Source organism: Ziziphus jujuba, chromosome 1 (genome assembly GCF_031755915.1).
Source record: "Ziziphus jujuba cultivar Dongzao chromosome 1, ASM3175591v1".
NCBI classification, from domain to species: Eukaryota; Viridiplantae; Streptophyta; class Magnoliopsida; order Rosales; family Rhamnaceae; genus Ziziphus; species Ziziphus jujuba.
The window spans coordinates 26020479-26047804 of record NC_083379.1 but is presented as its reverse complement, the minus strand read 5'-3'; the positions used below and the strand labels follow the sequence as shown (position 1 = coordinate 26047804).

The 27326-nt window shown below is 30.5% G+C and overlaps 1 protein-coding gene across 11 annotated transcripts; it reads left to right on the top strand.

Moving 5' to 3' along the window:
* The first annotated feature begins 8494 nt into the window (after nucleotides 1-8494).
* On the top strand, nucleotides 8495-23061 carry LOC107425712 (phosphatase IMPL1, chloroplastic). 11 transcript variants are annotated; one of them, XM_060818078.1, is made up of 11 exons: nucleotides 8498-8941; nucleotides 10346-10413; nucleotides 10860-10993; nucleotides 12108-12196; nucleotides 15053-15110; nucleotides 15207-15259; nucleotides 16803-16940; nucleotides 17050-17163; nucleotides 19568-19669; nucleotides 21288-21338; nucleotides 22703-23061. In XM_060818078.1, the coding sequence occupies exons 1-10, from the start codon at nucleotides 8636-8638 to the stop codon at nucleotides 21318-21320; spliced, it is 1095 nt and encodes a 364-aa protein (XP_060674061.1). In that variant the 5' UTR covers nucleotides 8498-8635; the 3' UTR covers nucleotides 21321-21338; nucleotides 22703-23061. The 11 variants fall into 11 exon arrangements, with proteins under 11 accessions (XP_060674070.1, XP_060674068.1, XP_060674061.1 ...); XM_060818074.1 differs by lacking the exon at nucleotides 21288-21338 and having other exon boundaries at nucleotides 8508-8941; XM_060818076.1 differs by lacking the exon at nucleotides 21288-21338 and having other exon boundaries at nucleotides 8516-8941; nucleotides 16803-16901.
* Nucleotides 23062-27326: the final 4265 nt, after the last annotated feature.

Genomic DNA, 27326 nt, shown 5'->3' with positions numbered 1-27326 from the left:
TGTTATGGAAAAATACTTAATTATCTATTTTTCTTAATCTAGCTGAAGAAGGAAGAATTTCAAGAAAACAGCTATAAAAATGGATTCCTTGGATCGAATTATGATAGGAAGCAACAATAGAGCTCAAACGGATCAAGCATTAAAAAAGATTCTTTGAAGATTCCATAAAGATTCTATCGGGAATTTCATGGTGAAAGTGGATGTTATATAATCATCATGATCTGATGATTTCAAATATCACATTATTTTTGGATTTCGAGGTGCAAGCAAAAAGATATCATCATTTAAAGTTCAGAATTTATAAAAAGGAATATTCTAGTTAAATTTCCATTATTGATTAAGAGAGGGAATCAAGGCAATCTGAGAGCCAAGATTAGGACAAGTGGCCATAATTGGTTAATTTATCATTAATGAGGTACATATCATGTCACATGCTTCATTAATGATAAATTAGACTAATTAACTTTTTTTAGAAGGAATTAGAAAAAAGGAAAGTAGTGGAGAGCAAGTAATATTAAATTTCCTTTTTCCACATGAAATTCATCCAACCCTCTTAATGACTTAAAAAGGTATCTTGCAAGACTCTCACATTAAAAATAAAGGGAGAAAAATGTTTCCAAGGTCTTAAATATATAGCCCCCACTTCATTGAAGGAATATATAGAAGTTTAGAGAGTTATTTAAGAGCTTTTAGGATGTTTGAATAGAAACGAACCAAATTTTTAGAGTTTCTTAAATTCTCTTAAGGGTTTTAAGATTTTAGGGTATTAAATTTTTGGAAGATCAATTGGAGAGCTTGAAGAAGGCAGAGACGTAGGCTTGTTTGTAGAAGAAGGCCGCGACTTGGAGAGCTTTTGGAGGATTTCGTTTTCGGAGAATTTCTTTAATAGTTTTTATTATCTTTTCTTATCTCTTTAATTTGTGAACCTTATTGTTATTAATAATTATAAATATTGAATTTATTTTTGCCATGAACTAATTTTCATAGCTAGGACTATGATATAGCTCTAACTATAAAGGTTTGATTACTTGAATATATATTAATTTTTATTTAATTAGTTATATGTTTTGTTAATAAATTATTGATATCCTTAATGCTTTCACAAGCCGAAAGGGATGATGATTTTAATAATATTTGAGCTTGAAAAATGATAATATTATGGATCTAAAATGATTTACATCTGATTCATATTTTTTGCTTAATCTATACTTAATGAATTTGCATGATTTAATTTATAGGTCGGAAGGAATAAATTAAATTATGTAAATATTATCAATTGTAAGTGAAAACTACTTTTGATTAATTTTGTGATTAAGTGTGGTTAACAAAATTACTAGTTAATTAAACAAACATATTAATTTTGTGCTTTTTTTAATTTAGTTTATTTAATTTTCAATTATCATCTTAATTGTTAGTTTAAATATTACCAAAACTTAATTATCTTTAATATTTAATTATTAATCCCTTGGGTACGACAATCCGACTTTTCTACTTTATTACTTGAAACGATTTATGCACCTGCGAGTTGATTTTACACATTATGGTTCAATTTAATTTATATCTTACGAATTCTAAAATAATACTACTATTAATAATAATTATACTATATATGTATATATAATGGGTATATATAATTATAATATTAACTGCTAAGAAGTGCATCTAATTTTTTTAGCATAAAAAACTTACATATACATATCACAAAAACCTTTTTTCAAAAAACACATTTTTAGAAATGAAAAAGCCACAACTTTTGCTAGTAACGCCTTCCCAATTTTTCTAGTAAATGTTTATTCCATTACCAAAAAATAATAGAGTACATAAAATGTAACTAATTAATTGTAACTTAAGATAAAAACAACTTATATGTGCACTCATTCAATTTAATTTAAATCTTATGAATTCTAAAATAACATTAGGATTAATAATAATGATACTATATATGTGTGTGTATATATATATATATAGACACATGTATTTATAATACCAATTGCTAAGCATTGTATCTACTTTTTTTAATATAAAAAATTTACATATATATATGTCACAAAAACCGAAAACGAAAATGGAAAAATTAAATATGTGGCATTTTTCTCCAAAAATATGTTTTTAAAAATAAAAAAGTCATACCTTTTGCCTGCAAATTTGGAAATTTGGTTGGAAAAAGTCTCCTTTTCCAAGAAAATTTTCAATTTCGCTGTTCTATTACCAAAAAATAATCAAGTGCATAAAATATAACAAATTAATTGTAAATTAAGATAAAAAGTAATTTATATGTGTGCTGGTTCAATTTAATTTAAAATCTTACAAATTCTAAAATAATACTAACATCAATAATGATAATACCATATATATATATATATATATATACAGTTACTTACAAGTATAATGCTAACTGCTAAATATTGCATCTATTTTTTTTAAAATAAAAAATTTACATATACATGTCACAAAAATCCATAACAAAAATGGAAAAATTAAATATGTGGGATTTTTTCCAAAAAAATATAGTTTTAGAAAGTGAGTAGCCACAAATTTTGCCAACCATATTGAAAATTACGTGTTGGCATAAGCCTCCTCTGTTGAAGAAATTTCCAATTTTGACATCAAATATTTATTCCATTACCCAAAAAAAAAAAAAACAAATCCCATAAAATATAACAAATTAATTATAAGTTAAGATAAAAAGTAACTTATATGAGTGCTGATTCAATTTAATTTATATCTTATGAATTTTAAAATAATAGTACTAATAATAATAATAATAATATTATATATGCATATATATAATTACATGTAATTATAATAATATTATATATGTTTATTTATATAATTGCATGTAATTATAATACTAACTGCTAAGTATTACATCTAATTTTTTTTACATAAAAAACTTACATATGTATGTCACAGAAACTAAAAGGAAAATTTAAAATTAAAATATGTAAGATACGATCCGAATTGGTCAACGGATCTAGAGTTGACTTTTTCTTTGCATAGAATTTGATGTTGACCCATGGATCATATGGAAGTGCTTGTCAATACGACTCCGTAGACTGGTGGCATGCCTGATTTGGACCTACGATTGAAAAGTTGCGGGTCTGTAAAATTATATCTATTTTTCTAAATACTGATATTATCGGATAATGAAATATTCAAAGAGTCTTTGATTTTAGCCATGTGCCACCAGTAGGGTTATACCATATGCCACGTTTATAAAGTGCCACATGTTATCTCAATAAAATATCATACTATTTTATTATTATTTTATCATAAAATATTATTTTATTATTTTATTAATTTTCTTTTCTTTTCTCTTCTTTTTTTCTCTTTCTCTTTTTCTTTTTCTTTTTCCTTTATTTTTCTTTCCCCATAGGAAAAAGGGAGGGGCACGACTGTTCTTCTTCTTGCTCTCTCTCTCTCCCTCCTTCTCTCTTCATTTCAGGTTCCCACCGATCGGAAGATTTTTAAACGTCATTAGCTCACATGCGCTGGCCGCCAGCGTAGCCCATCATTCGTCGAGCTCGACCATGAAATTTGGCTACTTAACGACCGGTGATGGGCCTAGAATGGTTGGCAAAGCCGGCGGTAGCCCATTTTAGTTTTCCGACGATTTTGCCGTTTTCCGGCCAACCCAATCCAATTTCATACCCCTTTCCTCTATTTTGGATCTCCTGGTTTCATATATGGCCCCCACTTGTCCAGATTCTCGTTCGTTTGAAAGATACATTAAATTGAAGCTTGACCAGAACTTCTCGGTCAAATTTCAGCCATCTCCAGTGACAGTGGGACAAATTGAAGGTATATTCTTGACGTCCTCGTCATAAGTTTCGATTTGGTATCTTATTTGTGAATTATGATTAAGTATTTTGAAAAATGCCATTTTTGGATAAAATATTATTATTTTAATGTGGTAGTCTGAAAGATGTACTGTTTAATATTTAAATAATTGTTATTTATATTAAAAATGTTAAATTGTGTTGAATTGCATAAATATGGGTTAAATTAATATTTCTGAAATTGGGAAGCTGTTAATTTTAAAAATGCTATTAAATTATTGTTAATTTTACTGTGAAGTCACTGTGAGGTTATGGTATCTAATAGAATGTATGTTTTCTTTTATACTTAATTATATGTGGATCTATTGATTTTTGGTATGAATTAACTTGAAGGTTTGATGAATTGATTATATTGAATTATTGTGATCAAAACTATATTTATGAGTTTAATAATTTATTTATGCATGGAGTTTTATGGATTTGATAAAAATGCATAAATTTAAATGTATGCTGTTAGAAATTCAAATTTTATAATATTATATTATATTACTATAAAAATATGATATTATAAAATTTTATCGATTTTCGATGCACCATACACGTACCGGTGTTCTGTAGTTCTGGATGTGATTAGCGTGCAGGTGTAGTGTGATGAGCATGCAGGTTTATACTCTCCTGTGGTTGCCATTGGACCGTAGGTAGGCAAGTTTGAGATTGTTCATAGCCGTCCCCCTACTGGGATGCCAAGGTGGCCTGGATACCGGTTTTCTCTCTATAACCTCTCCGTCAGTCGGTGCCTTGGGACGCTAAGCATCTTCGAGCACCACTGGTATATAGTATGTGCATCAAGTATTTTTTTAAGTATATATATATATATATACATATTTATGTCAGATTATATTATGTTTTATATACCACACAGTACGGGGCGAGGATCCGATGTGGTCCATGTAGAACTAGCCTCGTATATATGTTGCCTACAAATTAAGGGGATCGGATGGCCAATTTAGGCAACTATCCCGAACTGTATGGGTAGCAGAGTATCGACGACAGCTGGAATCATGGATCACACAGTATGTTAGACGGTATCGTATATATCTCCGTTACGATTGTGCATATTTTATTATGTGTTACGGATTTTAAGATAATTTTTATCTTATGTTACCTTATCTATTCGTGATCTAATTTTTTACTATTGATTTTATTATATATTCTTATTATTATTAATAAATTTTATCATTGTTATTATCATACGGTAACTTTGAACAAGTATTACAACCTACGAATGAGAAAGATAGCCATTGGGCAGGTGTGGTTATGTGATAGCCATTGGGCAGGTGTGATTATGTGATAGCCATCGTGCAGGTGAGGTTATGTGATAACCTTTGAATATGTATGGTTATACGTAGCCCTTGGTTATACGTAGCCTTCAGATGAATTGTATTAATATAGTTATCATTATCATTAAAATATTTACTATTATTATTGTTGGTATGGTGATTGGTTTGTACACCTCTTTTTATATTATATATTGGTATATTTGTAAAACGACATTTGAAATGTATTTGAATTTGCAACACTAAGTAAGTAGTGTGGATGGACATGAATGTTTAAAGGTATATTTTGGTTGTTTATTTGGTAAATTATTCTTATTGCATATACGTGTATGTTTTATATGACCTATCATCGCAGTGCTGTAATTTGTGGAATTTAATTGTAGTAAGGAGGGAGGGGTAAGGTGGTACGATTTAGAAGTATATTTCCGTGCAGGTAAATTTTGGGACATATCCTACCCTTAGGGGAGGTGCTACCGGATTTTCCATAGGATGGTCCGGTAGGGTTTTTTTGGGATCAGGGCTTGTCTGGAGTTCTGGAAAGGATCTTGGATGGATCCTAACAATATAAATTTTAAACTAATTAATTGGAAGTTAAGATAGAAGACAACTTATATGTGTGCTTATTCAATTAAATATATATTGTACAAATTTCAAAATAATACTGCTACTAATAATGATACTGTATATGTATATATATAGTTACATATAATTATAACAATAATAATATTAAGTAGTGCTTTTAATTGTTTTCTTTTGTAATATAACAAAAGAAAATTTGAAAAATTAAATATGTGATATTTTTTTTCCATAAAATACATTTTTAGAAATAAACAAACCCATACTGTGGACATGTGAAATTTTGTCGGCAAAATGTTTATTATTTTCTTACTTGCCTACCAAAATTTAAGTACATAAATGTAAATTAATTACGAACAAATAAAATAGATAGATTTGCTATATAATAATTATAATAATAACAATGGTAATAATAATAATAATAATAATAATAATAATAATAATTCAAAATTATACAAAGGATATACAATTTTACCGTTTACCAACAATATTGTGGTGTTTGTGGGTAAAATGTGTAACTTATGCCAATGAAATTATACTCATAAATAAAGGATAAGCTTTTTGCCAACAATATTTGAAGTTGTCGTTAAAAGGTATAACTTTTGCCAACTAATTTTCAATTTGGTTAGTAAATGTTATACTTTTGTCGACAATATTTAAAGGTGTCGGTAAAATTTCTAACGTTTGCTGACGAATATTGATTTCATTGGTAAATAGTAATCTTTTGCTCACAATATTTAAGTGCCATCTGTAAAAGTTAATCCAATAGCATCAAAATTATGTGTTTGTTGTTAAAGTGTAACATTTGCTTGCAACATCAAAAATTTAATTTTTACTTTAAAAAAATATTTTTCATCTTTAAAAATGTATTCTTTCATGACAATATTGTTTTCTATCCATGAAACTTTTATCGGTAAAAGATCATTTTCTTGTAGTGTTTCTACTTTTGTTATTTCTAAAAATTACCCTCTCCGTTTGAAAACCAACTTATGCATCTTCTTCTATTCATTTTCTAGATTCTCATCTTATTCATTTTCTTTGATAAGTCATTTCATTCTTTTCAAAGTCGTATGAAATGTCTAGGTAGAAATCCATTCGTACATATATATGTTTTATTGATTTCAAAAAAAAAAATGTATATATATATACGATTTATTGTGTATAGAATTATATTTTATACATGTAGAATGATTTGAAAGAAAAAACAATTAAATTGATGTTTGTCATGTATATCAAAGGTTTTTTGTTTTTGCCAAATAGCACAAGTACTTTTTCTTCGTAATTAATATGCTTAATAGAATTCATGGATTTCCTTCGAGGTTTATAGACTCCATATGAATTTTATCAGAATGTTGTATAGAGTTCAATAGAGTTTGTGGGATTTATATTATAGAATTTAACCGATTTTTATGGTATTCTAATGATTTAAATTTTTTTTTTCCATATAACTTATTTTACTATTTTGGTGAATAATATAATTTATTTTAGTAGAACAACTATACCGTAAGCATAATTTTTTTTATTATTTTTATTTATTCATTTTTTATCATACCGTAAGTATTGTTAAATGTTTATAATATTAGATAAATTAATAAATATTAACAAAAAGTTAAACAACATATACATGAATATTAAACTTTAACAATATCATTTTTGAAATATTTAAAAAAAATGAAAAATAGAAAGAAAAAAACACTAATAAGATGAATTAAAATAAAATTAGATAAATCCAATTTTCCAAACTCTAAAGCCTATTTAAAAAACCACCACCACCAAAATAACAGTCGAAAAACAAAGCACAATGAAATTGGAAGTGAAGGAGGATAGAACAGAACTATAATAAACAAAAAAAAATAAAAATAAAAAATCCCCAACTAGGTTTTTTGGATTTGGTGGAACAGTTATATTAATGAATAACGAGGGTATTAGTTTTCATTGTGGGTATTAGTTTTCATTATCCTTTGATCAAAGGATTTGAAATTGGGTGGAGGCTTCCTACGGTGGGAATCTTCTTTTCTATGTGTTTCAAAAAAGAGTCGAATCAAAGTTTTACATATATTATATTAAATAAAATTAAACCAATTACTTTTTATTTTGTATAGACCTTAAATTAAAAAAAAAGCAAATCAAGAACAACAATGACTCGACATTGACCAAAAAAAAAAAAAGACACATATAAAGAACACATATAAGAAAAAAACAGAAAAAATTGAATCATATCTAGAAGCCTAGATCAAGCAAGGGTCTCAACCATTCTCGTTCTTCGTTCTATCTCAAAGTAGAGTCTCACTTAGTATTCTAAAATTTAGCAAAATCTATGGGGTGGAAGCCAGATTTATGAAAACCTTGAATATTTATATCTAACATCTCAAAATTCAATTAAATCCATCAATTTATAAAATTTTTTAAAGTAATAACTTTTTGAATAACAGTAGATTTTAATAAAAGTTTAAATAATCATAATTGAATACCATTAAATTTATATAGAATCTATAAAATTATAAATTGAATACTCTAAAACTTTAATAAATTTCATAAAAATATTAATTAAATACCTTTTGACTTTTAAAATCTTTTTAAATTCATCGAACTCCTAATTCAATACATCTCATAATAATGCAAGAATTGGGAATAAAAAAATAATTAAATAATATATCATTAAATCTTTTTAACTTTAATTTTTTGAAAGAGTTTTATCCATTAAAAAAAAAAAAAGAATAGTAGTAATGTTAAAACTATAAGAACCAATCGTGCCCAAAAAAGGTATTGACTCGGTTGATTGGGCTGCTTGTACATAAGATGCCATGCGATTTTACGAAATTTATTTATTTTTTTACGATATTGCGATTTTACGAATTTACGAATTTGTGGTAGCGCAGTTGTACCAACATCTCATAAGGGTCCTGAACACACTGCGGAGCCCCTGAAGCCTTCCAATTCAAAATGGGCAGGTCTCTCTTTCTCCCCACAAATATTCCTCTGAGTTTTTCTGGTATACCCAGATTGCGTTCCCCACCTAATCTATCTCACGGGTCTCTTCCTCTGAGTATAAGAATAAAATTCAAACATGGGTTTCAAAGATTTCCATATTCAAATACCAAAGAGGCGAGAACTCTCTGCACAAGGGCTGTGTTATCTGAAATTCCCAATCAAAAACAGTACCCAAAGATGGGTGCCCAATCAACTGGACCCATTGCACCTAGTCGGCTCATACAAGTGGCTGAGACTGCCGCTAGCACTGGTGCTCAGGTTTGCTTTCTCATTCAATCTCTTTGTAGTTTTTATTATATTATTTGAGTTGTGTCTGTTGGATTTATTTTATATTTTATATTTTTAATATCATTGTCAAATTTGATTTGTTAGTGCAAAAACAATTTGCGCTGCTTATTAATGTACTGAGAAACAGTTCGAATGATTGACATAGTACTGCTATAATTTATTTGTTTATCCATTTTTATTCTGAGAATGTTGGTTTCTCTATCCAGAATGGCTTTGCAATTAGTAAGTGAAGGTTGGTGAATAATGATGCTTGTCTACCTTAAATTATATTAGTGTATATGCTATATGGTAGCATTCTTTTGTAGAATAAAAGAAAAAAAGGTAGCATTCTTTTGATATTGTATAATATAAGGCGGAGTTTTCGTAACAAATGACCGAATTTTTTTAAGATTTAATTTAATTCGTTATCAGTTCATCCAAATGAATTTCTCTAGCAACTATAAACACAATTTCTCATCTAGATGCATGCATGGGACAGACGAGGTTTGAACCTGGACCTAGAACTGTACTTTAAGTGGTTTTACCATGGTTCCAAACCTAGAAGTATGTTGCTTCTTTACCTTGGTGATAAGTAGAAAATCATTTTTTGGTTTATCACAATGTCTACTTAACATAGGGTGCAATTCAGAATCCCATTTAAACAATATCACCTAATTTTGATTAATTTGGAATGACTGTAGAGAGCAACTTATTGAAGCTGCTATCAAAACTTAATACCAAATATTCAAAACTTGCCTCTTCAAGGAAATTTAAATAAATTGAGCATTAACTCTTATTGATGGAGATTTCTTTCATGGATTTTGAACAGCTGGATTTGATGTCATGAAAATTTGTTTTGTTTCAAATTGCAAAGAAAACAGAGTGCGGTAACTGAAATTTCATTGCATCAATGTCCAAGGATGCTCACTTAGGACTGGCTTGAGGAAATGTTATTTTTATGATTTCATAGAATGAATATAGATGTCTATATTTATTTGAGGACTTCAAGAATTATTTGTTATTAAGGCATGTAATTAACAAAAATCTGTGAGGTATATATATATTTTTGATGCTCTCATGAATTTATTCTTGTCTTTTGGCTTTGTTTGGAGTGTACAAATTTTGTTTTCTGGTTATCTCAATAGATGACTCATGGTTGGTCAGTATGGCATTTTATTAACTGTAATTTTCAGGCTCAAACTAGTTTCAAATGGACAAATAAAGGAGAATGTTCCTGTTGCAGTATAAGTGAACAGAGAACTCTTTGCAATTTCTATGATCACTTGCTGTGTACCTCTGATCTCTCTTTGCTTCACTGTCTAGATTTTAGGAAATTTTGTCATCCATCTCTAACGTACCTTACAGACACACACATTATATGCTTCTCTTTTTCAGGTTGTGATGGATGCTGTGAATAAGCCTCAGAGTATTACATATAAGGGACTAACTGACTTGGTTACTGAGTAAGACATAACAATTTACTTTCACAGATGATGGATACTTTTCATGCTTAAGGTAGTTAATCAGTGATGTATTTATGTTTTTGAGGATCCCTTGTCCTCTATTTCCTTATCAATAGGGGGGGGAGGGGGGGAAGGAAAAAAAAGAAAGAAAGAAGAAGTTAAAGATGTAAAATTACTCAATTTTCTCTAAGGATTACAAAACAATCCTTATTATTTTATGAACTTTTAAAATCTCATTCATGTTCTATTAATACTAAATGTTAGATTTATGTGGTTTATTTACATGGTTCATGATCTCAAATTTACCTGGTTTTCCAGTAAAATTCCATTTAAGATTGATACCTACACTTGAATAATTTTAAGATTAATATATTATGCTTTCCTGATTATTTTTCCTTTTAGATCTATGACAAAATTTTGACATCATCTATGCAATCTATTTGCAGCACGGATAAAATGAGTGAAGCTGCAATTTTAGAAGTTGTGAGGAATAACTTTGGAGACCACCTTGTCCTTGGGGAGGAGGGTGGAATTATAGGAGAGACATCTTCTGATTATCTCTGGTGCATCGATCCTTTAGGTTTGTGTCTCTTAAGCATGGATATTGGGAATAAGAGGATCTTTTTATTAATTATATGTTTATTTTTTCTTCTTGTAATCAAAATAATCTTCTGGAACTTGAGAGTTGTAATATTTGATATTTCAACATATTTGATTTAGTCAACTCAAACTACATCGTATTTGTTAACAACTTTGCTAATGTGAAGAAATCATTTGTGTCAGTTTATGGAGTCTTGAGAAATCCTGGCACTATAATTATTGTATTTGCAAGATAAGTCTTGCTATGTTACTATTTAAATAAATGATCGTGTCAACAATGTCGGTGCTTATGGTGAAAATGTTTTGGATGACCAACTCTAAGTTGGTATTTGTCTGTTTGGAATGACCTTCTTTTGATTTATCTGTTTGAGAATGTGAAATGCTTGGTTGCTTATGTTTTTAGAGAAGCTTCAATTTACTATGGTTTTGTTGACATAATACTATCATCGAGAAATTTGCAATTCTTAAATGTGGGAATTTATGCCTATAATCACACTGCACCAAGAGCAAGCATGGACAATCCTGTTATGTTCCTGCTGTTGTTGGAAGGGGTAAACTAGAAGGAAAAAAATAATAATTAAAAAAATAAAATAAAAGAAGAAGAAGAGAATACTAGTTGTTTTGATTTTTCCCCCCCAAAAAAAAATAATGATAAAAAAAAAAATAACAGAGAAAGAAAGGGAAAGAGAGGCTGAAGTGGAGATAGTAACTTCTAGAACAATTGGTTGACCTCTTTTGCATTGGTTTAGATATGGTATGTAAATACTTGACTTTCTTTAGTCTTCCTTGGGGAAAGCTTTTAGAATATCATGTTGGATGAAGAGAACTAAAGGTCAGAAGCTGTTGCAGAATGGTTTATAAATGCAGATTTTGGTGCTTCGTTCAAAATTTGGTGGTGGACTAAAGAATTTAGTTTAGGGATCATATCTTGAGTTATTTGAGATTTATTGATTGATAGTTTTTGTTTCTTTACACAGTTTCCTTTTACAAGGAAGAGAAATTATTGACTGCTTGATAAATTATATCTGTATTTGCTAATAAATTTGCCTTTCAGTTGTAGTAACTCAAATTTCTTTTTTCTGATATCTTTCTAGATGGGACAACAAATTTTGCCCACTGTTACCCTAGCTTTGCAGTCTCTGTGGGAGTCCTGTTTCGAGGAAAACCTGCTGCTGCATCTGTGGTATTTATCATACAATGCAACTTTACTTTTCATTCAGTGTCATTTTCTTATTGCATTGTTAATTATTTGAGTATTACTCGAGTTATTAAACTTAATCACCAAATTTGGATGCCAAATGATGGGAGTACATGGTTGAAAAGTTAACCTAATAGAGTTAGTGTAAATTTCAAAAAATGCCCCTATACTTTCATCTATGTCTCTATTTAGTCCATGGATTTTTTTGCAATGTCCCCTCCCATATTATCACTAAGTCTCAAATCTGTCCTTCTGTCAATAATCCTGTTAAATTTGGATGGAAATTACATGTGGCCAACTCGCATGGTATAATCATGAGTTTTAAAGACATTGTTTGGTTTTATAAAAAAATTTTAAACCATTTATCTGAAACAAAACCTAGATTGATTAGGTGTTTTACAGACTAAGGATGTGTTTCGGCCTCTACCATTTTGGGGATTTTAGGGACTGAAGCTTATTGTTAATGTCAATCCCATTGGGGATTCTTTCTTTACTTCCGTTTCAGCCAAGTGAATGCACAGGGAGTGAGGGGTCTGTTCCTTCCCATAATCCCATTCACTTTAATGGGTACCTATCAAGTTCAAGTGTCTGTTCTTTAGCTAGGCTGTGGTTGTGAGTGAAGGTAGAGATAATATCTGATCTCTATATCCATGAGATAAGCCATTAAACTCATTTAAACCCAAAGAGGATTCCTAAATAAAAGCCCAAACTTAATCATAAATTTAAAATTTTAATATTCTTTACTTTTTTTCTTCAATATTTCTTATTCTAATAAATTGACAAACTTATATTTAACATACTATATTTTGCATCATCTTTTCTCAATGATTGTTTAGTCTCTGTCTTCTCCTTGACATATTGATAAACCTTGCAGTCTTCATTGTCCTTTTTTGTTTTGTTTTGTTTTTTTTTTGTTTTTTGGTTTCTACTTTTAATCAGGCCAAATATTTCATTTCAAAACGCATGCTTAAATTGTGTGTTATGTGCATCATGTGCACGTCACATGTAATTTTCCATCCAAATCTAATAAAGTTTTTGATGGAAGAACTAATTTGACGCTTAGTGATCGCATAGGGGTGATATTGCATTGACATAAAAAAAAAAAAAAAAAAATGTATGACCAAATTGAGAGAAAAATAGAAGTATAGTGATGGTTTTTGAAATTTACCCATGAAACAATGCCACATCATTTGGTAACCAAAATTAGTGGTGTCTCTAGTATTATTATGATTATTTCATGGAACTAACCCCATTACATACTAGTTTCGCAACAATTGCAGCATAAATAGATAGTTAAATGAAATGTCAATTTAATAATAATAATAATAATAATAATAATAACAACAACAACAACAACAATGACAATAATATTTGTAATGCTTTTTTCCAATCAATAAAATAATTTTTCATATAGTAATAATAATAATGGCTATAATATTATTATGATTATTATTATAGCCATTATTATTATTACTATATGAAAAATTATTTTATTGATTGGAAAAAAAGCATTACAAATATTTAAGAGGATGAGAAATCCTCAATAGTGTAAAAAACTAAACTAACTATTTACATCATGTCGCTCCAATTCAACAAAATCAAAGAAATTGAAATATCCTTGCACTCTTTTCAATTGGATGCCCATAATGAAGCCTAAACTTGATATGAGTCCTTAAGATACATCTTGATTTCCGTCTTCAAAAATCCTACAATTTTTTCCTAGCTGTATTGGTCCAAACAAAGTCAACAACATATAGGTTAGCTATCATTCTTTTGGAATAGGATTTTCTTCCCTAGGAAACTTTAGAGAGTGGAGATTTACATAGGCAACCTCCAAATTATCTGTGTCGGTAAGTGTATATAAATTGACTTGCCATACTAACTGCTTTATCAGTAAGTTGATCAATTTTCCTACCAACCTTTGATGCATGATTCTATCAATTACAGCACCTTTTCTTTGTTTGTAGAATTTGCTGGTTAGCTGGGGCATTTTTCAGCTTAGACCCTAACATTTTACTTTTAAGAGATAAAAAATATGCTTTTCTTAGAAGATAAAGAATCCATTGAGCAAGTTACTTATACTTGCCTTCCATATGTCCATATATTTTATTTCAAACTCTTTTCCAGTCGACTTCTGTCTTACAAGTTATTCCAAGTTTTGATGATATAGTCAATGCTGTTAGCCTGTCATCTTACCTGAAGTTGAGTGTTTGATAAAAAGAATGTTTCTATAATTTGTTGATACTTCTTCTCACTATAGCTTTTGTAAGTCTTCCATATCATGCTCTAGTAGATTGTTTAAGGTAATATAAAACATTTATGAGCTTGCTCATTTCATTGTTATTGGCACTCCCATCCAAATCATTCAACATCTTCTTTGACAACTCTTTCTCTAGGTCACCGCATAAAAAAGAATTCATGTTCAAAATTGTTGTTAGGCAGGCCAATCAAAGATCCTCTTCTTATTTGTTTTTTTTTTTTAATTTATTTTGTTCTGTTTGGATTTTTGATTTTTTGTTATCTTGTTATCTTGTTTTCTTGATTTCTTGATTTCTTGTATCATTTTTGTATTCCTTTTACCGGTGAAATTTTCAAAATTGGGAATTCCTTGATACTGTTGTTCTAGTCCCATAGTGTTCAAAGTCTCTATAATGCTCTAGCAAATTATTGTGCCAATCCTCATTTGAAATATGGAAAATCTTTTGAGTCATTGAAAAGTAAAAGATGAGATATTTAGAGTCATATTTCTATCCCTGTTTGTAAGATGATTTATCGAATGGTTCAATTGCTTGTTGACAACAAGGTGAAATAAAATTTATTATTTCTATTTTCATTTATCAGGTAGAATTTGTCGGTGGCCCTATGTGTTGGAATACGCGCACATTTTCTGCTACTGCTGGTCTGAAGTTCTGTCTAACTACTTATATATTTTGCTTTACTTGATTTTTAAGTTAATTATATACTTAAGATTGGAGACTTAATATTTGTTTCTCAGGTGGAGGAGCATTTTGTAATGGACAAAAGGTTCATGTCAGTCAAACCCATCAGGTTAGTATGTCTAGTAAATTGTAAACTGCTACATCCAAATGTGTGCTTATTTTTATTTTTATTTTCTGTATAGAATCCTGTATGATGAAACCTCTCATTTTTGTGTGATATTAGAATATTTGTAGCCCTACTCTAACAAGATTATGGTGTTGTACAATTCTAGAGTATAAATCTCAATTTGCATGGTTGTCACCTTCATTTAAATGAGGAAGATAAAATATTTTGCAAGTTTTTTATCGTAGGTTGGCTGGAGAGCTAACAGTCACTGGGGATGAAGGCCGATGGTGAGCTCTATTAGATATCTTAGAAGAAGCTTTTGAAGTAGTTTAGTGGTGAAGGAGAAACCCTATCTTTTCACTGTTCAAAAAGTTGAAAGTTCTATAAGAAATAAAGCACCATCTTTTGATTGTGCTTAATAAAGTGCATCTTATGAAGAAGATGAGCATCATGTCTTATTTTCAAGAATACTTGTATTCTTATATTCAACAATGTTTTAAGGCTTTGGTGCCAAAGTAAATTAGGATTTTTATTTAATAATTGTTTTTTCTGAGAACTGTTGTTAACAATTACAATTGAGTTTTTGTTAGTTTTGAGATGTTGATTAGATTTGATTTACTTTTCTTATTTGATTAGGTTTTGCTATTGTAAATAGGGTTTTTGTTACGTTATATAAGGAGGACTTGCCATTGAATACAAACACCCTATTAAAAATGTTTAGTCATTTGGCATTGTTGAATGACTATGCGTCTCAAAAGGTTTCACTAATAGAAGTTGACCCATCTATATGCTATCTGAGAACATAAATTGAGCCTTACTCTAGTAAAACTGTTAATTAGTAGAAATGAGGGTGGTCAACCCAAGAGTTGATAGATCACAAAGATTTGTTACCATGTTAAATTACCACTCATTCCAAAAGCTTAAGCTAATAGAAAGTGGTCCACATGCAAATCAATAAATGGGGGTTAGTAGGATCCCAAATACAAGACTAAACAGCTAATTATACTCTGATAAAATGTAATTTACCATTAACCACAAATCTTAAGCTGTTAGGAAGTAGGCCTCACCGTGTATATCCACCTAGCAGAAGCATAGACTTAACATGTTCTTTGATTTTGCCACCTACTCATAATCTTGTTAGGAATTTTTGTATGACATTAGCTTTAAGGAACTTTCAAGGCATAAGCCTTGTATGCATTTAAGAACTTTCTATGGCCCTCAGTATATATACCAACTTAGCAAAAGTGTAGACTTAACATGTCCTTTGTATTTTGCTAACTACTCATAATCTTGTAAGGAATTTTTAGGCATTGGCTTTAAGGAACTTTTGAGGTATAAACCTTAATGAATTTAGGAAATACTTGCTTTATGGGTTTCATTTGTCATCCTCTTAAAACATTTCAGCAAGTTGCTTCTTGTAAGTTCTTATCTTTTACATGGCATGAAATTTCTTTAGTTGTATGTGAAATGAGCTGATATATGCTTCTGAAGTTTTTCTTTGGTTGAATCCCTTTTGCTTAGTGGAGCTCACCTTCCTCTTTTTCAGGTTGAGCAATCTCTTCTTGTTACTGGTTTTGGCTATGAACATGATGATGCGTGGGCCACCAATATGGAGTTATTTAAAGAATTTACTGATATCAGCAGGGTACTAATTGATGAGATATATTTTTTCCTTTTGAGTCATGTTTGTTTCCTGCACTCTATTATTTCTCATGTTCTTATATTTCTACGTAAAAAGTTTTCTTTTTCTATTTAGCTAATCTTTGTTTCCCTTGTTTTAACTTGATGTCTAGGGTGTAAGAAGGCTGGGTGCAGCTGCAGTGGACATGTGCCATGTAGCTCTAGGAATTGTTGAAGCATATTGGGAATACCGTCTAAAGCCCTGGGATATGGCTGCTGGTGTTTTGGTACATGTTTATTTCTTATTTTCTTTAAATCTATTTATCAGAAATGGAATGTTTTGTAAATCTGGCATGCTTTTATTTGTAGCCCGTGTACAATTACATGTTGTAGGAACATTTTTCCTAGTTGTCCTTCAAATATACTCTAACAGTGTTTATGCATCTAATACAAGAGGAGAACATATGCTTGGTAAGGAAAGACTTTGTAGTCTAAGAAAGTCTAATTGGTATGAAATACTCTCCAATAGCTTGGTGTGAAAAATTACAAGAATAGTTTGCAGATTAAAATACATACAAAGCCAAGGAGAGCACTCATGTTTTACGAACATGGATAGGGTAAGATCAACATTATTATTGCTGATGTTGATGATATTAACTGACTAGCAGTGGTGCATAGAAAAAGGGAAAATCTCAAGACACCAACAATTTGAAGTAAAGAGCTTGGGTGATATGGAATAATTTCTTGGAATGTAGATTTACAAGTCAGAAAGAGGAACCTTTCCATCACATCAATGAATATATCTTGGATTTGGTCAGGTAAATATGTTTGTTGCGATGTGAACCAAGATAGTATCTAGTATATATATCTCAATTGTAATCTCAAACTTGGAATAGTCATTAGAAGCAACTATCATGGACAGAAACATATGATAAATACCACTTGGCAAACTAATTTACTTGTGTTATAGAAGGCCTGACATCGGATATGTTGCAAGTTTGATGTTCAATTTATGTACTCTAATTGAAGAACATTTGAAAGGCGTTATCAGAATTTTAAGGTATTTGAATGGGACTAATGGTAATGAAGTCTCAAAAAATAACCACTTAGGAGTTGAAGCATATACTTAAACAAACTGGGCAGCATCTAGTAATTGTAGGAGATCAACTTCAGGATACTACTGTTAGTAATTTGGAGGAACAAGAAGCAATATGTTTCTAGTTTGATGTGCAAAGGCAGAAATGAGATCTGTCTTAAGGAAATTTTACTATCGAGAGAGCTCAAGGTAAACTAATGATGTTCCTATTAAACTCTAATATTATCAATAGTTGACATAGTTGACTTGAGAATGTTAGGGCCAAACATATTGATAAGGGCACTTCATCAAGGATAATTTAGAAAGTGATTTAATCTGTACTATGATAACACTAGTAGAAAGATTGATATCTACAGTTACTTTCTATCAACTCAAGATTTTGGAATTTGTGATAGTTTAACATAGTTTCGTAGACTGTTTATCTACAAAGTGTTGTGATCGAATCTTGCTAAATCCTATTTGTTGTTAACTATACTACGTTAGTAAGGGCCAATTTAAGTTATTTGTAGATGGACGTGCCCATAAAGGGAGCGTAGAACTATTACTGTTATACCTTGGGCCCTACCTTGGGCCCACAATCCGCTCAGCCAAGAGGATCAAGGAGGCAGGCCAAATAGCCATAATGTGATGGGGAAACCCCATTGTCCTGGAAAGCCCGAAGGGCCTTTCTAGAGTAAATCTCTGATGTTCTTGTTAGAGCCTTTTCTTGCAGGACAAAGCTGCTAGCAACCACAAGGAGTATGCCTCAGAAAGCCCATCAGTCTTTTGGAGAATCACGGCTTAGGTTTGAGTGTTAACTATTACTATTATTTGATATAAACAGTTGGGACCACTTTATGTTAGTTTAGGCTTTTGGGTTTTATGATAAGTTATACACACTTCATTTGTCTTAATTGGGAATTACTTGAGAGATATTTTCACTAATGGCCCGATTAATAAGTAGCAAGTTGGTGATGATGGATATATTTCAATCACGTTGAGAAGATGTGATTGCATTTTGTACTGTCTAATTAGTTTCCTAGTTGTGAGTATATTTGATACAAAAGATTTTTAGGAATTCATTTTGTGAGTTAGGTGATCCCTGAGAATCAGGTTTTTATTTCCTTTTCTATCTATTTGCTTTTTTGAGATTACATTTTTGATGTCCTTTGATTCTGAAGAGAAAACATTGGTTTGATTGCTTAAATTTCGATTTCTTTTATGCTTTTTCTCTTATAATCTGAATCAGGCCGGCTAGAATCCATAGATGATATAATTGGACCTCAAATAGTAAATTACATTAATATGTTAAAATCCAAATAATTTTTCATTGATGCTTTTACTTTCTTATTTTGCGATTGATACATATTGTTACTGTGTTAAATTAGTAAATTTTTGGGTCCTCAAACAATTTTTTCAATTTTATGGCAAGTATATTCAAGAGGTTAAGGCTGAGAAGAATATGCTTTGAGAGTAAATAAAAAATGGTCAGTTGTGAGCATTTTCCCGTACCTTTATAGAGTTAAGGAAATAACTTTAGAATGAAGCATATTGTTTTGGCATTTTTTAATATCCAATTCTATGCAGAAATTATTTTTTCTTTCCTTTTTGAGTAGATAGTTGAAGAAGCTGGGGGAGCAGTTACTTGCATGGATGGTGGAAAATTTTGTGTGTTTGATAGATCTGTTTTGGTGTCCAATGGTGTCCTGCATGACAAGGTTAGTCTTATTTCTTATCTATAAGTTGAGTAAATGTCAAGTTTTATTGTGAGTTATCTTCTGTCTAGTGCTGATTTTGAACTGTTCTGACACCGTTGACATGGTGATCTTTTACCAAAGTTAGTGTTATTTCTATTGCTTGGAGGATAATTGTGTTAACAAATTATTTCTTCTAACAATGTACTCAATTAGACAATTAGTCATTGTTTATGTGAAAGAGGATAAGAAAAGTACCCAGGTTCCTGAACTTGCTTCATAATTTATGGCTGACCAGTGTATTTATACATTTATGAGTGCTTTTCTTTTCTACAAAATTTAAGTAATTTCTAAAAGCAGCTTGATTTTTCCTTTAAGAAAGACGCTTCCTACTTGAAGAGAAAACAATATATGTTTGGACTTCAAGAGAAATTTGAAGAAAATTCTTCAGTTCTGCTTTGTGTTGAATGGAAAAAGGTACAATTAAACAGACCATTTACAGTACGGAAAGAAAATAAATATTACAAGAATATTAAAAGATTTCCTATTTACATATTTAGTCCTGAACAAACACCAATTACGATATAATCTACTAGACTAAGAAGGTATTATTTACACGATATAATTTAATAATTTCATCCTTCTCCACACTCCCCTTCAAACTTGTTCACAGTTATCCATCATTCTTAGCTTGCAAATTATACAGTGAAATTGTCTTGGAAGTCCTTTGGTGAAGGCATCTGCCAATTTATTTAAGTATGAAGTCCTCTAGTTTTTAACTTCTCTTTGATGAAGTGTGACAATTTCAACATGTTTGGTCTTATCTCGTTGCATTGGTTTGTGGTAAATAATTGAAGATGGAGATTTTTACATGGCACTGTAATGTGTTTATTTGTTTTATTATTATTATTGTTATTATTATCTTTCTCTTGAAATTTTATAGACCTAGGTAAAACATAAATACACAACATCTAAAACACCTGTACTTTAACCACTTCTCCCAATCTAGAGCATATATGCTTTAGAGCATATATGCTTGCCATGCCTAGCTTGGCAATTTAGTAAATAGATCAGTTAGTTTGTCCTCTGATTCTATGTAGTACTATGTAAATGAAATATCAATACACCCCCATATTCTTAGTACTCATCAAACTTGGCTCCATGTCATCTGATTCGAACACATGGAATTACAACATTACCCTTTAGTACTGCTTAAATGAAATTGCACCTATATTCTTAGTACTCATTGAACTTGGTACTCCAAATGTGTTATTAGCATCAATTGGGATGTCTTCAATTGGGATGTCTCCAAGTTGCATCAGAGCATACCCATTTCCTTGAACCAATCCATATATATTTTTGGTCTGATAGGAAAATTCCTACTTTTGACCTTGCAACTTGAATTACAAGAAAGTACGAGAGACAGACACCCTAAGTCGTAATTTTGAATTTTCTAGCCAACAACTTTTAAGTATTTCTATGCTGTGTTGCTAAAAGTTGCTTTGATGTTATCAACATACACAATAAGGATGCTAATCTTACCTTCTCTACATGTTTGTAAAACATGGTGTGATCTTGTTGGCTTTAGAAGATCCTAGTCTGCAGACTAATTTTGTAAATTTTTTAAATGATGCTAGTGCAGATTGCTGTGAACTGGGGTGACTTAATTTTCTAATTTCCCATGCACTGGAAGGCAAGCAAATCTTGATTGTTTGTTGTTATGCGTGTATTTGATATTACATGAGAGTTCAAAACCCAAAGTAGAATGTCTTCCTCTGTTCTTTCTCAGTGTGCCTCTTTCTTTCTTCCTTCTTCATTTTTTTTTTTTTTTTTTTCCTCTCTGGATTATGGTTGTGTTTTGAGTAGTTGAAATAGAATAATAATTATTTTACGGGGAAAAATTGTCCCTCCTACACCCAAGACCCTCTCGGCTTATTGTCATACTGGTAAATACCTCAACCCATTAAAAAAGTAGGCGATATTAGAGTAAAATTGCATGCTTTATCTATACCGACTACCGTTTTTGTTTGATAAAAATTTCTTAAGAAACTGCTGATTGCTGATTAGTAAAATCTTGTTGTATTTGTTAAAAACCAATTCAATCCAATCCAATGCAATCTGATTTTAAATTTAAAATCCAATCAAATTACATTAAATTAATTAAACAAAATTGCAAATTGGTTGGTTTCATTGGTTTGGTTGACTTTTGAACACTAATGTCAAAGGGGAAATTTGCAACTTTAGTCATAGTTCAGAGGGCATGGGGCAAAAATTCTTCTTAAAATCCGACATTCCCTTTCTCCATTATCCACGTGTGGCTTATGTGATGCTTAACGGTACAAATAAACAGGTTTAAACATGTCTTTACGAAGCACAGTTTTAAAGTTCAGGGCAATCATGCTAAGTTTGCTATTCGCAACTTCAAACATAGTTCTAGGTGTATTGGCACAAAAAATCTTTAATTTAGTTATTAATCTATTTGTTGGTCTATGTAATTTGTTATGCAAATTTCATTACCATGGTACTCTTTTATATAATATATATCCCTTTTATGCATCGTATGCACATGCAAATTAACTTAATAGTTAAAGTAAATAGATAGACAAAAGGTATATTCAGGACAAAAAGCTAAAAATGGCGAGAATTATTATGGAATTGTTTGATTGTAGATTGGATCCGCATATATGCTCTCTTGTGGTTCATTTTATGCAATTATTTCTTTTCTTCTTTTTCACTTTGTTTGTTGTTGCTTTATATCCACTTCTAGCAAGTTTTGAAGTGCTAAGATTTCTATTCAATCGCAACCTGGTTCAGCTTGAACTTGATATTCATTATAAGACTTGATACGCTAACAAAAACTCACATGGTAATCTTATTCTCTAACTTGCGTATCAAGTGATTTGACCATTCATATTTTGAAGTTCATTTCTATTTTATGTTCTATGCTATGCTTCAATTCTAGGAAGATGTTGACCATAATATTACTTTCTAAAACCATAATATTCAACCAATGGCCACTGTGACTTGCCTGGGTTGTTAATTTTTTGTCAAATGCAGCTTCTGGAGAGGATTGCACCTGCAACAGAGAAATTGAAGAATAAGGAAGTTGATTTTTCATTGTGGTACAAGCCTGAAAACTACCACACAGACCTTTGATGTGTAATCAGTTGGTTTCCTGTCAGCAGCTTTGTCAGAAAAATCTCCCTTTGACAAACTGATGGTCTTTCCTGCACCTAGAACTCTCTCTCTCCTTTGCTGCCCTTGTAGTTAGAAGTGTTACGTCTTTTTGATACAAATTGTAGCATGCATGTGCATAGAACATGGTAATCGCAAATGATGTACAGTTTACTCCATTGATTTTGATCTTTCAACTTCTTTTTTCCATTTGAATTTCAAATATCGAAGCAATTTTGCAAGTTGCCTGTTTAAGTATAGATTTTACTAATCGAGTTGTCAAAGAACTTCTAGCCTGGACATAAACTACAGGATATTGTTATTGTTGTTTCGGAACAAAAAGGAAATGAAGTGTTACCAAGCACAAATATATTTTTCTTCAATAATCAAAAATCTTCTCATCATCATGTTAAAGCACCGTTTTTCCTAAAAGTCTTAACCTTTGGTGGATCATCTATGGTTTATATTCCAATAATCTTTCTTCATATAGGATAACTGAGAATGAATAAAACTTACGGAGGTTATGGATGCAATCACGGGATCTATGGTTTTGATGTTACTTGATTGTATAGTTTTCCTGAGAGTTGAAATTTATAAAATGTGGACGAAGATTAAGTTCTGTTCTTTAACTACAATTTTCTTTTTTACCATTAGCTCCAGTTTGTAAATTTATTGTAGCTGTGAAAAAACGCATACACGTGGACTTCACCGCCCACTTTTTTTGGGTTATCTGATTAGATAGAAATGAATTTGCCGAGGCAAATCCTACGATTTTTGCATTTGTGGTGAAAAATCAGTTATTGGATTCCTTACGGGCATCGTCTTCTAATGAAGTTCAGAAATATTTGTTTCTTGCGCGCTTAATTTATGTGAAATGGGCGGTCTATAAACTGATCCAAAGTTAGGTGGGGGAAGGCAGGAGGTTATGTTTTGATATTTTGATCCTAGGGTTCATCCTCTAACCAATTATTTTTAATTTTTCTGGCTGAACCCATGATGGGGATTCAACTGCAGTCTGATTTTGTTCCTATCTCTAACTTGTTCGTCATTTTTTGAGGGAATTATGAAATAAAGATGTGACTATTTGGATGGTATTGTTGCTCACTTGATTGAAAGCTTATTTACATTAGTTTCCTCTTTGAGGTGCCATACACTGCTTCATAAAGTCTTCAACTAAGCATACTTCAACTAAGCATATTATAAAGTCTTCAACCAAGCATATTATAGTCTTCAATAAGTCTTCAACTAAGTGAGATACCTTGAACTATAATTAACACTAACGTGTCAACTCTAGCGAAAGTTGTGCTCGATTATCTTCGCTTCCATCTTTTCACTATCGTTTTTCATTTTCTTTTCTTGAAATGTAGAAGCTGCACAAGTAATGTGTCAAAAAAAAAAAAAAAAAAAAAAAAAAAAAAAAAAGAGAAAGAAAAAAGAAAGAAAATGTATTTAGAGAATTATAAATTTAAAATTGTTTAAGAATTTAAATTTTATTTATTATATAAAATAAAAATGAGATAAATTTTTTTTCTTGAAACAAATGAGATAAATTATTTATTCATTATTCAATTGCTGTTTCTTTTATTTCATTCTTCATTTCATTATTTTTTTTGTCTTTTATTTCATTTCATTTTTTTTTTTTTGGTTTCAGTTGTAATTTATTTATTTCTTCTTATCTTTACATCGTCCTTCATTTTTCATTTTTTTTCCTTCTTATTTTCATTTGTTTTTATTTTATTATTTTATTATTTTTGTTTTTTTTTTAAATTGTTTATTTTTCTTTTTATCCCTTTATATTTGTTTTTATCTCCTCTTTCAATTCCTTATTTTTCCCCTCTTCTTTATCGTAGTTTCCTTGTGTCCGTTGCATAAGTGGTTGAATTGTTTTATTTTTATTTTCTAGTCAATATAACAATTATATATGATTTTTTTTCCCTTATATCTAGTATATACAATTTTGATTTCTTAAAAAAAAAAAAAAAGTATATGCAATTTTGATAATTAAAATTAATCATATAATAGTTAATTAGATAAGCTTTTAATATACTTAAAAAAATAGATGATGAACCTATCTAATTTAAATAATTTTTGAATTAAAAAAAATCAACATATTATATTGTAAATTATATTTATTATATTAGTTATTAAAAAAAAAGGTCTAATCTGATTGATACCAAACAAAAATTGAATTAATTTTTACCTTATCATTGTCCTGTCCTAGTTCTAGTCTGGAATATAGGGCCAACGCTGTTCTGTATAAAAAAGGGATATCAAATAGTCCCAAAGTGTTCAGATAAGATGATCCATGCCTTCATATGGGTCAGGTTATGCTCCAGGATGGCTCAAAAGGTGCGAGTTGTTGCAAAATTGTCAGGACGGGAAGCAAAGTCACTTTCTAAGGCTGGTGGTAAGGAGGTTTTACTCGAGCTATTTCGACTTATACTATCGGTGGTTGTTTTCATTTATCAAAGACTCTTCTTTATAGTATTCATAGCTTGATGGCACCGTTTTGGTGGAGCCATTCTTCTGCTTCAAGAGGAATACATTGGAGAATTGGACTTTTATGTGGTGGCCCAAAGCTCAAGGTGGTATGGGATTTAAAGATCATTGGAACATTTTAATTAGGCTTTATTAGGGAAACAATGTTGCCTTTAATTAAGAATAGAATTAGTTTGGAAAGTAAAGTACTTAAGGCTAAATTGTTAGATATTTTGTATGGACAAGTGATAATTATGTGACTCCTTTATAGGACTTATTTATACCAGTAATGAGACTGGCTTGTTTATTAAACTTTTCAGTAGAGCTCTTGGCCACACACTTTTTATAATACTTCAATTGGCCCATTGGATTGAAAAACTTATTTTGTCTAGAAGCCTAATTGACTTATTCTCTATTTTATTATTATTATTATTATTATATATGAATTATTTTGTATATATATAAATAAACTAGAAATAAGTCACTAGTGATATAATAGGAGACATACAATTGACATTAGGGTTTTTGAAGTGTCTATGAGGCTTATTTGGTGAAAACTTAAGGGAAACATGTTAGAGAGCAGTGTGTACATTAGGCATTGCTTCTGTTACTTCTGTGTTCTATTTTGCAGGTAGATCTGATAAATCAATGGTTGCACTTAACAATCAGTAATTTAATTAAATAACATTTTTCTATGAATATGTATAGATCCTGGGTTTATAGTGCTACAATGATATATGTTTGACTGTTCATATTTAATAACACCAACAATTGGTATCAGAGCCAGGACACACAAGTCACTGTATTTTATGCATTTTATTTTTGTTTTACAAAGGCAATTGGATTCTATTTTTGCATATTGATTTTGGTATGATGATTGCATGTTGTGACTGATGGTGGTATGATCAAATCAAATTTTGGATTTTATTAATTGACTGCTTTGTTTTAGTTAACCCTTAATTGAAATAAATATATAATACAATATCGGGTCCATATAGGATTTGATCAAAATTTTGTAAAATATTATCTTATTTGGTGTTGAATTTTTGCCACGATTTGACCAAATGGCTTCATGGGTTTTGTTATCCAATGCATTACAAATCTTTCACCACTAAATTCTTTTATTAAAATAAAAAAAAGAAGGGGTGCCGTTACTAGGTTCACAAGAATGTTTTGGCACGAATTGAGACCTGGGCATTGTGGGCAATTGTTTTTTGTTTTAAATGGAGTGTTTTTCAATTTTCAATTCAGTCAGAGAGCATAAGGTTTTGTCCCAAATTGTGAATTCATGGTCGAAAAAAATAAGCTTCTTAGGCATTGTTTTTCAGTTTGGTTTTGGCCAAATTGATATGGAGAAATTCTTTCCCATTAAAAGACGAATCAAATGGCTCAAAAATGGCAGGAAATAGACGTCGGACGTGCGAGAAACCAACAGGTCGAACCTATAGGTTGTGCAACCCATTTGCAGTGAAACCGAGTTAAACCTGATCCTGTTGGCCAGGGAACATAGGAAAAATGACATGTCGTTTGATGCAGTCTGTTGACATTACCGTGATGACATCAGCACGACTTGTCGTCTGCTGACGTCAGCAGTCCAATTAAAAAAAAACAAAAAAACTTAGTTTTTTTTTCTTATGGTTTCATTTACTTATTTATTTATTCCTATTTTGTGGAAATTTATCTCCATTTCAAGTTCAAATTAAAAAAAAAAAAACAAATTCATTTATTTATTCAATTCATTGTGAAATTTTATGTTATTTATTTATTTATTCTATTATTTAGTTATTGTTATTTTATGAGAAATTATCTCCATTCTTTGTTTATTTAATTAAAATGCCCAAGATTTAAATGAAATATTGTTAGTTAAATTGCCCAATGAACAGCTTTATGGTATGTTTGATATGATGGTGAGGATTGGCTAAGTGCTTGCCTATCGCAAGATTTGGTATGTCCAAACTATAAATTGTCATGAGGCTTTGTGCCTAGTTGGCATAGTGGTATAGAATTTTAAGAACTCACATGTAGTGAG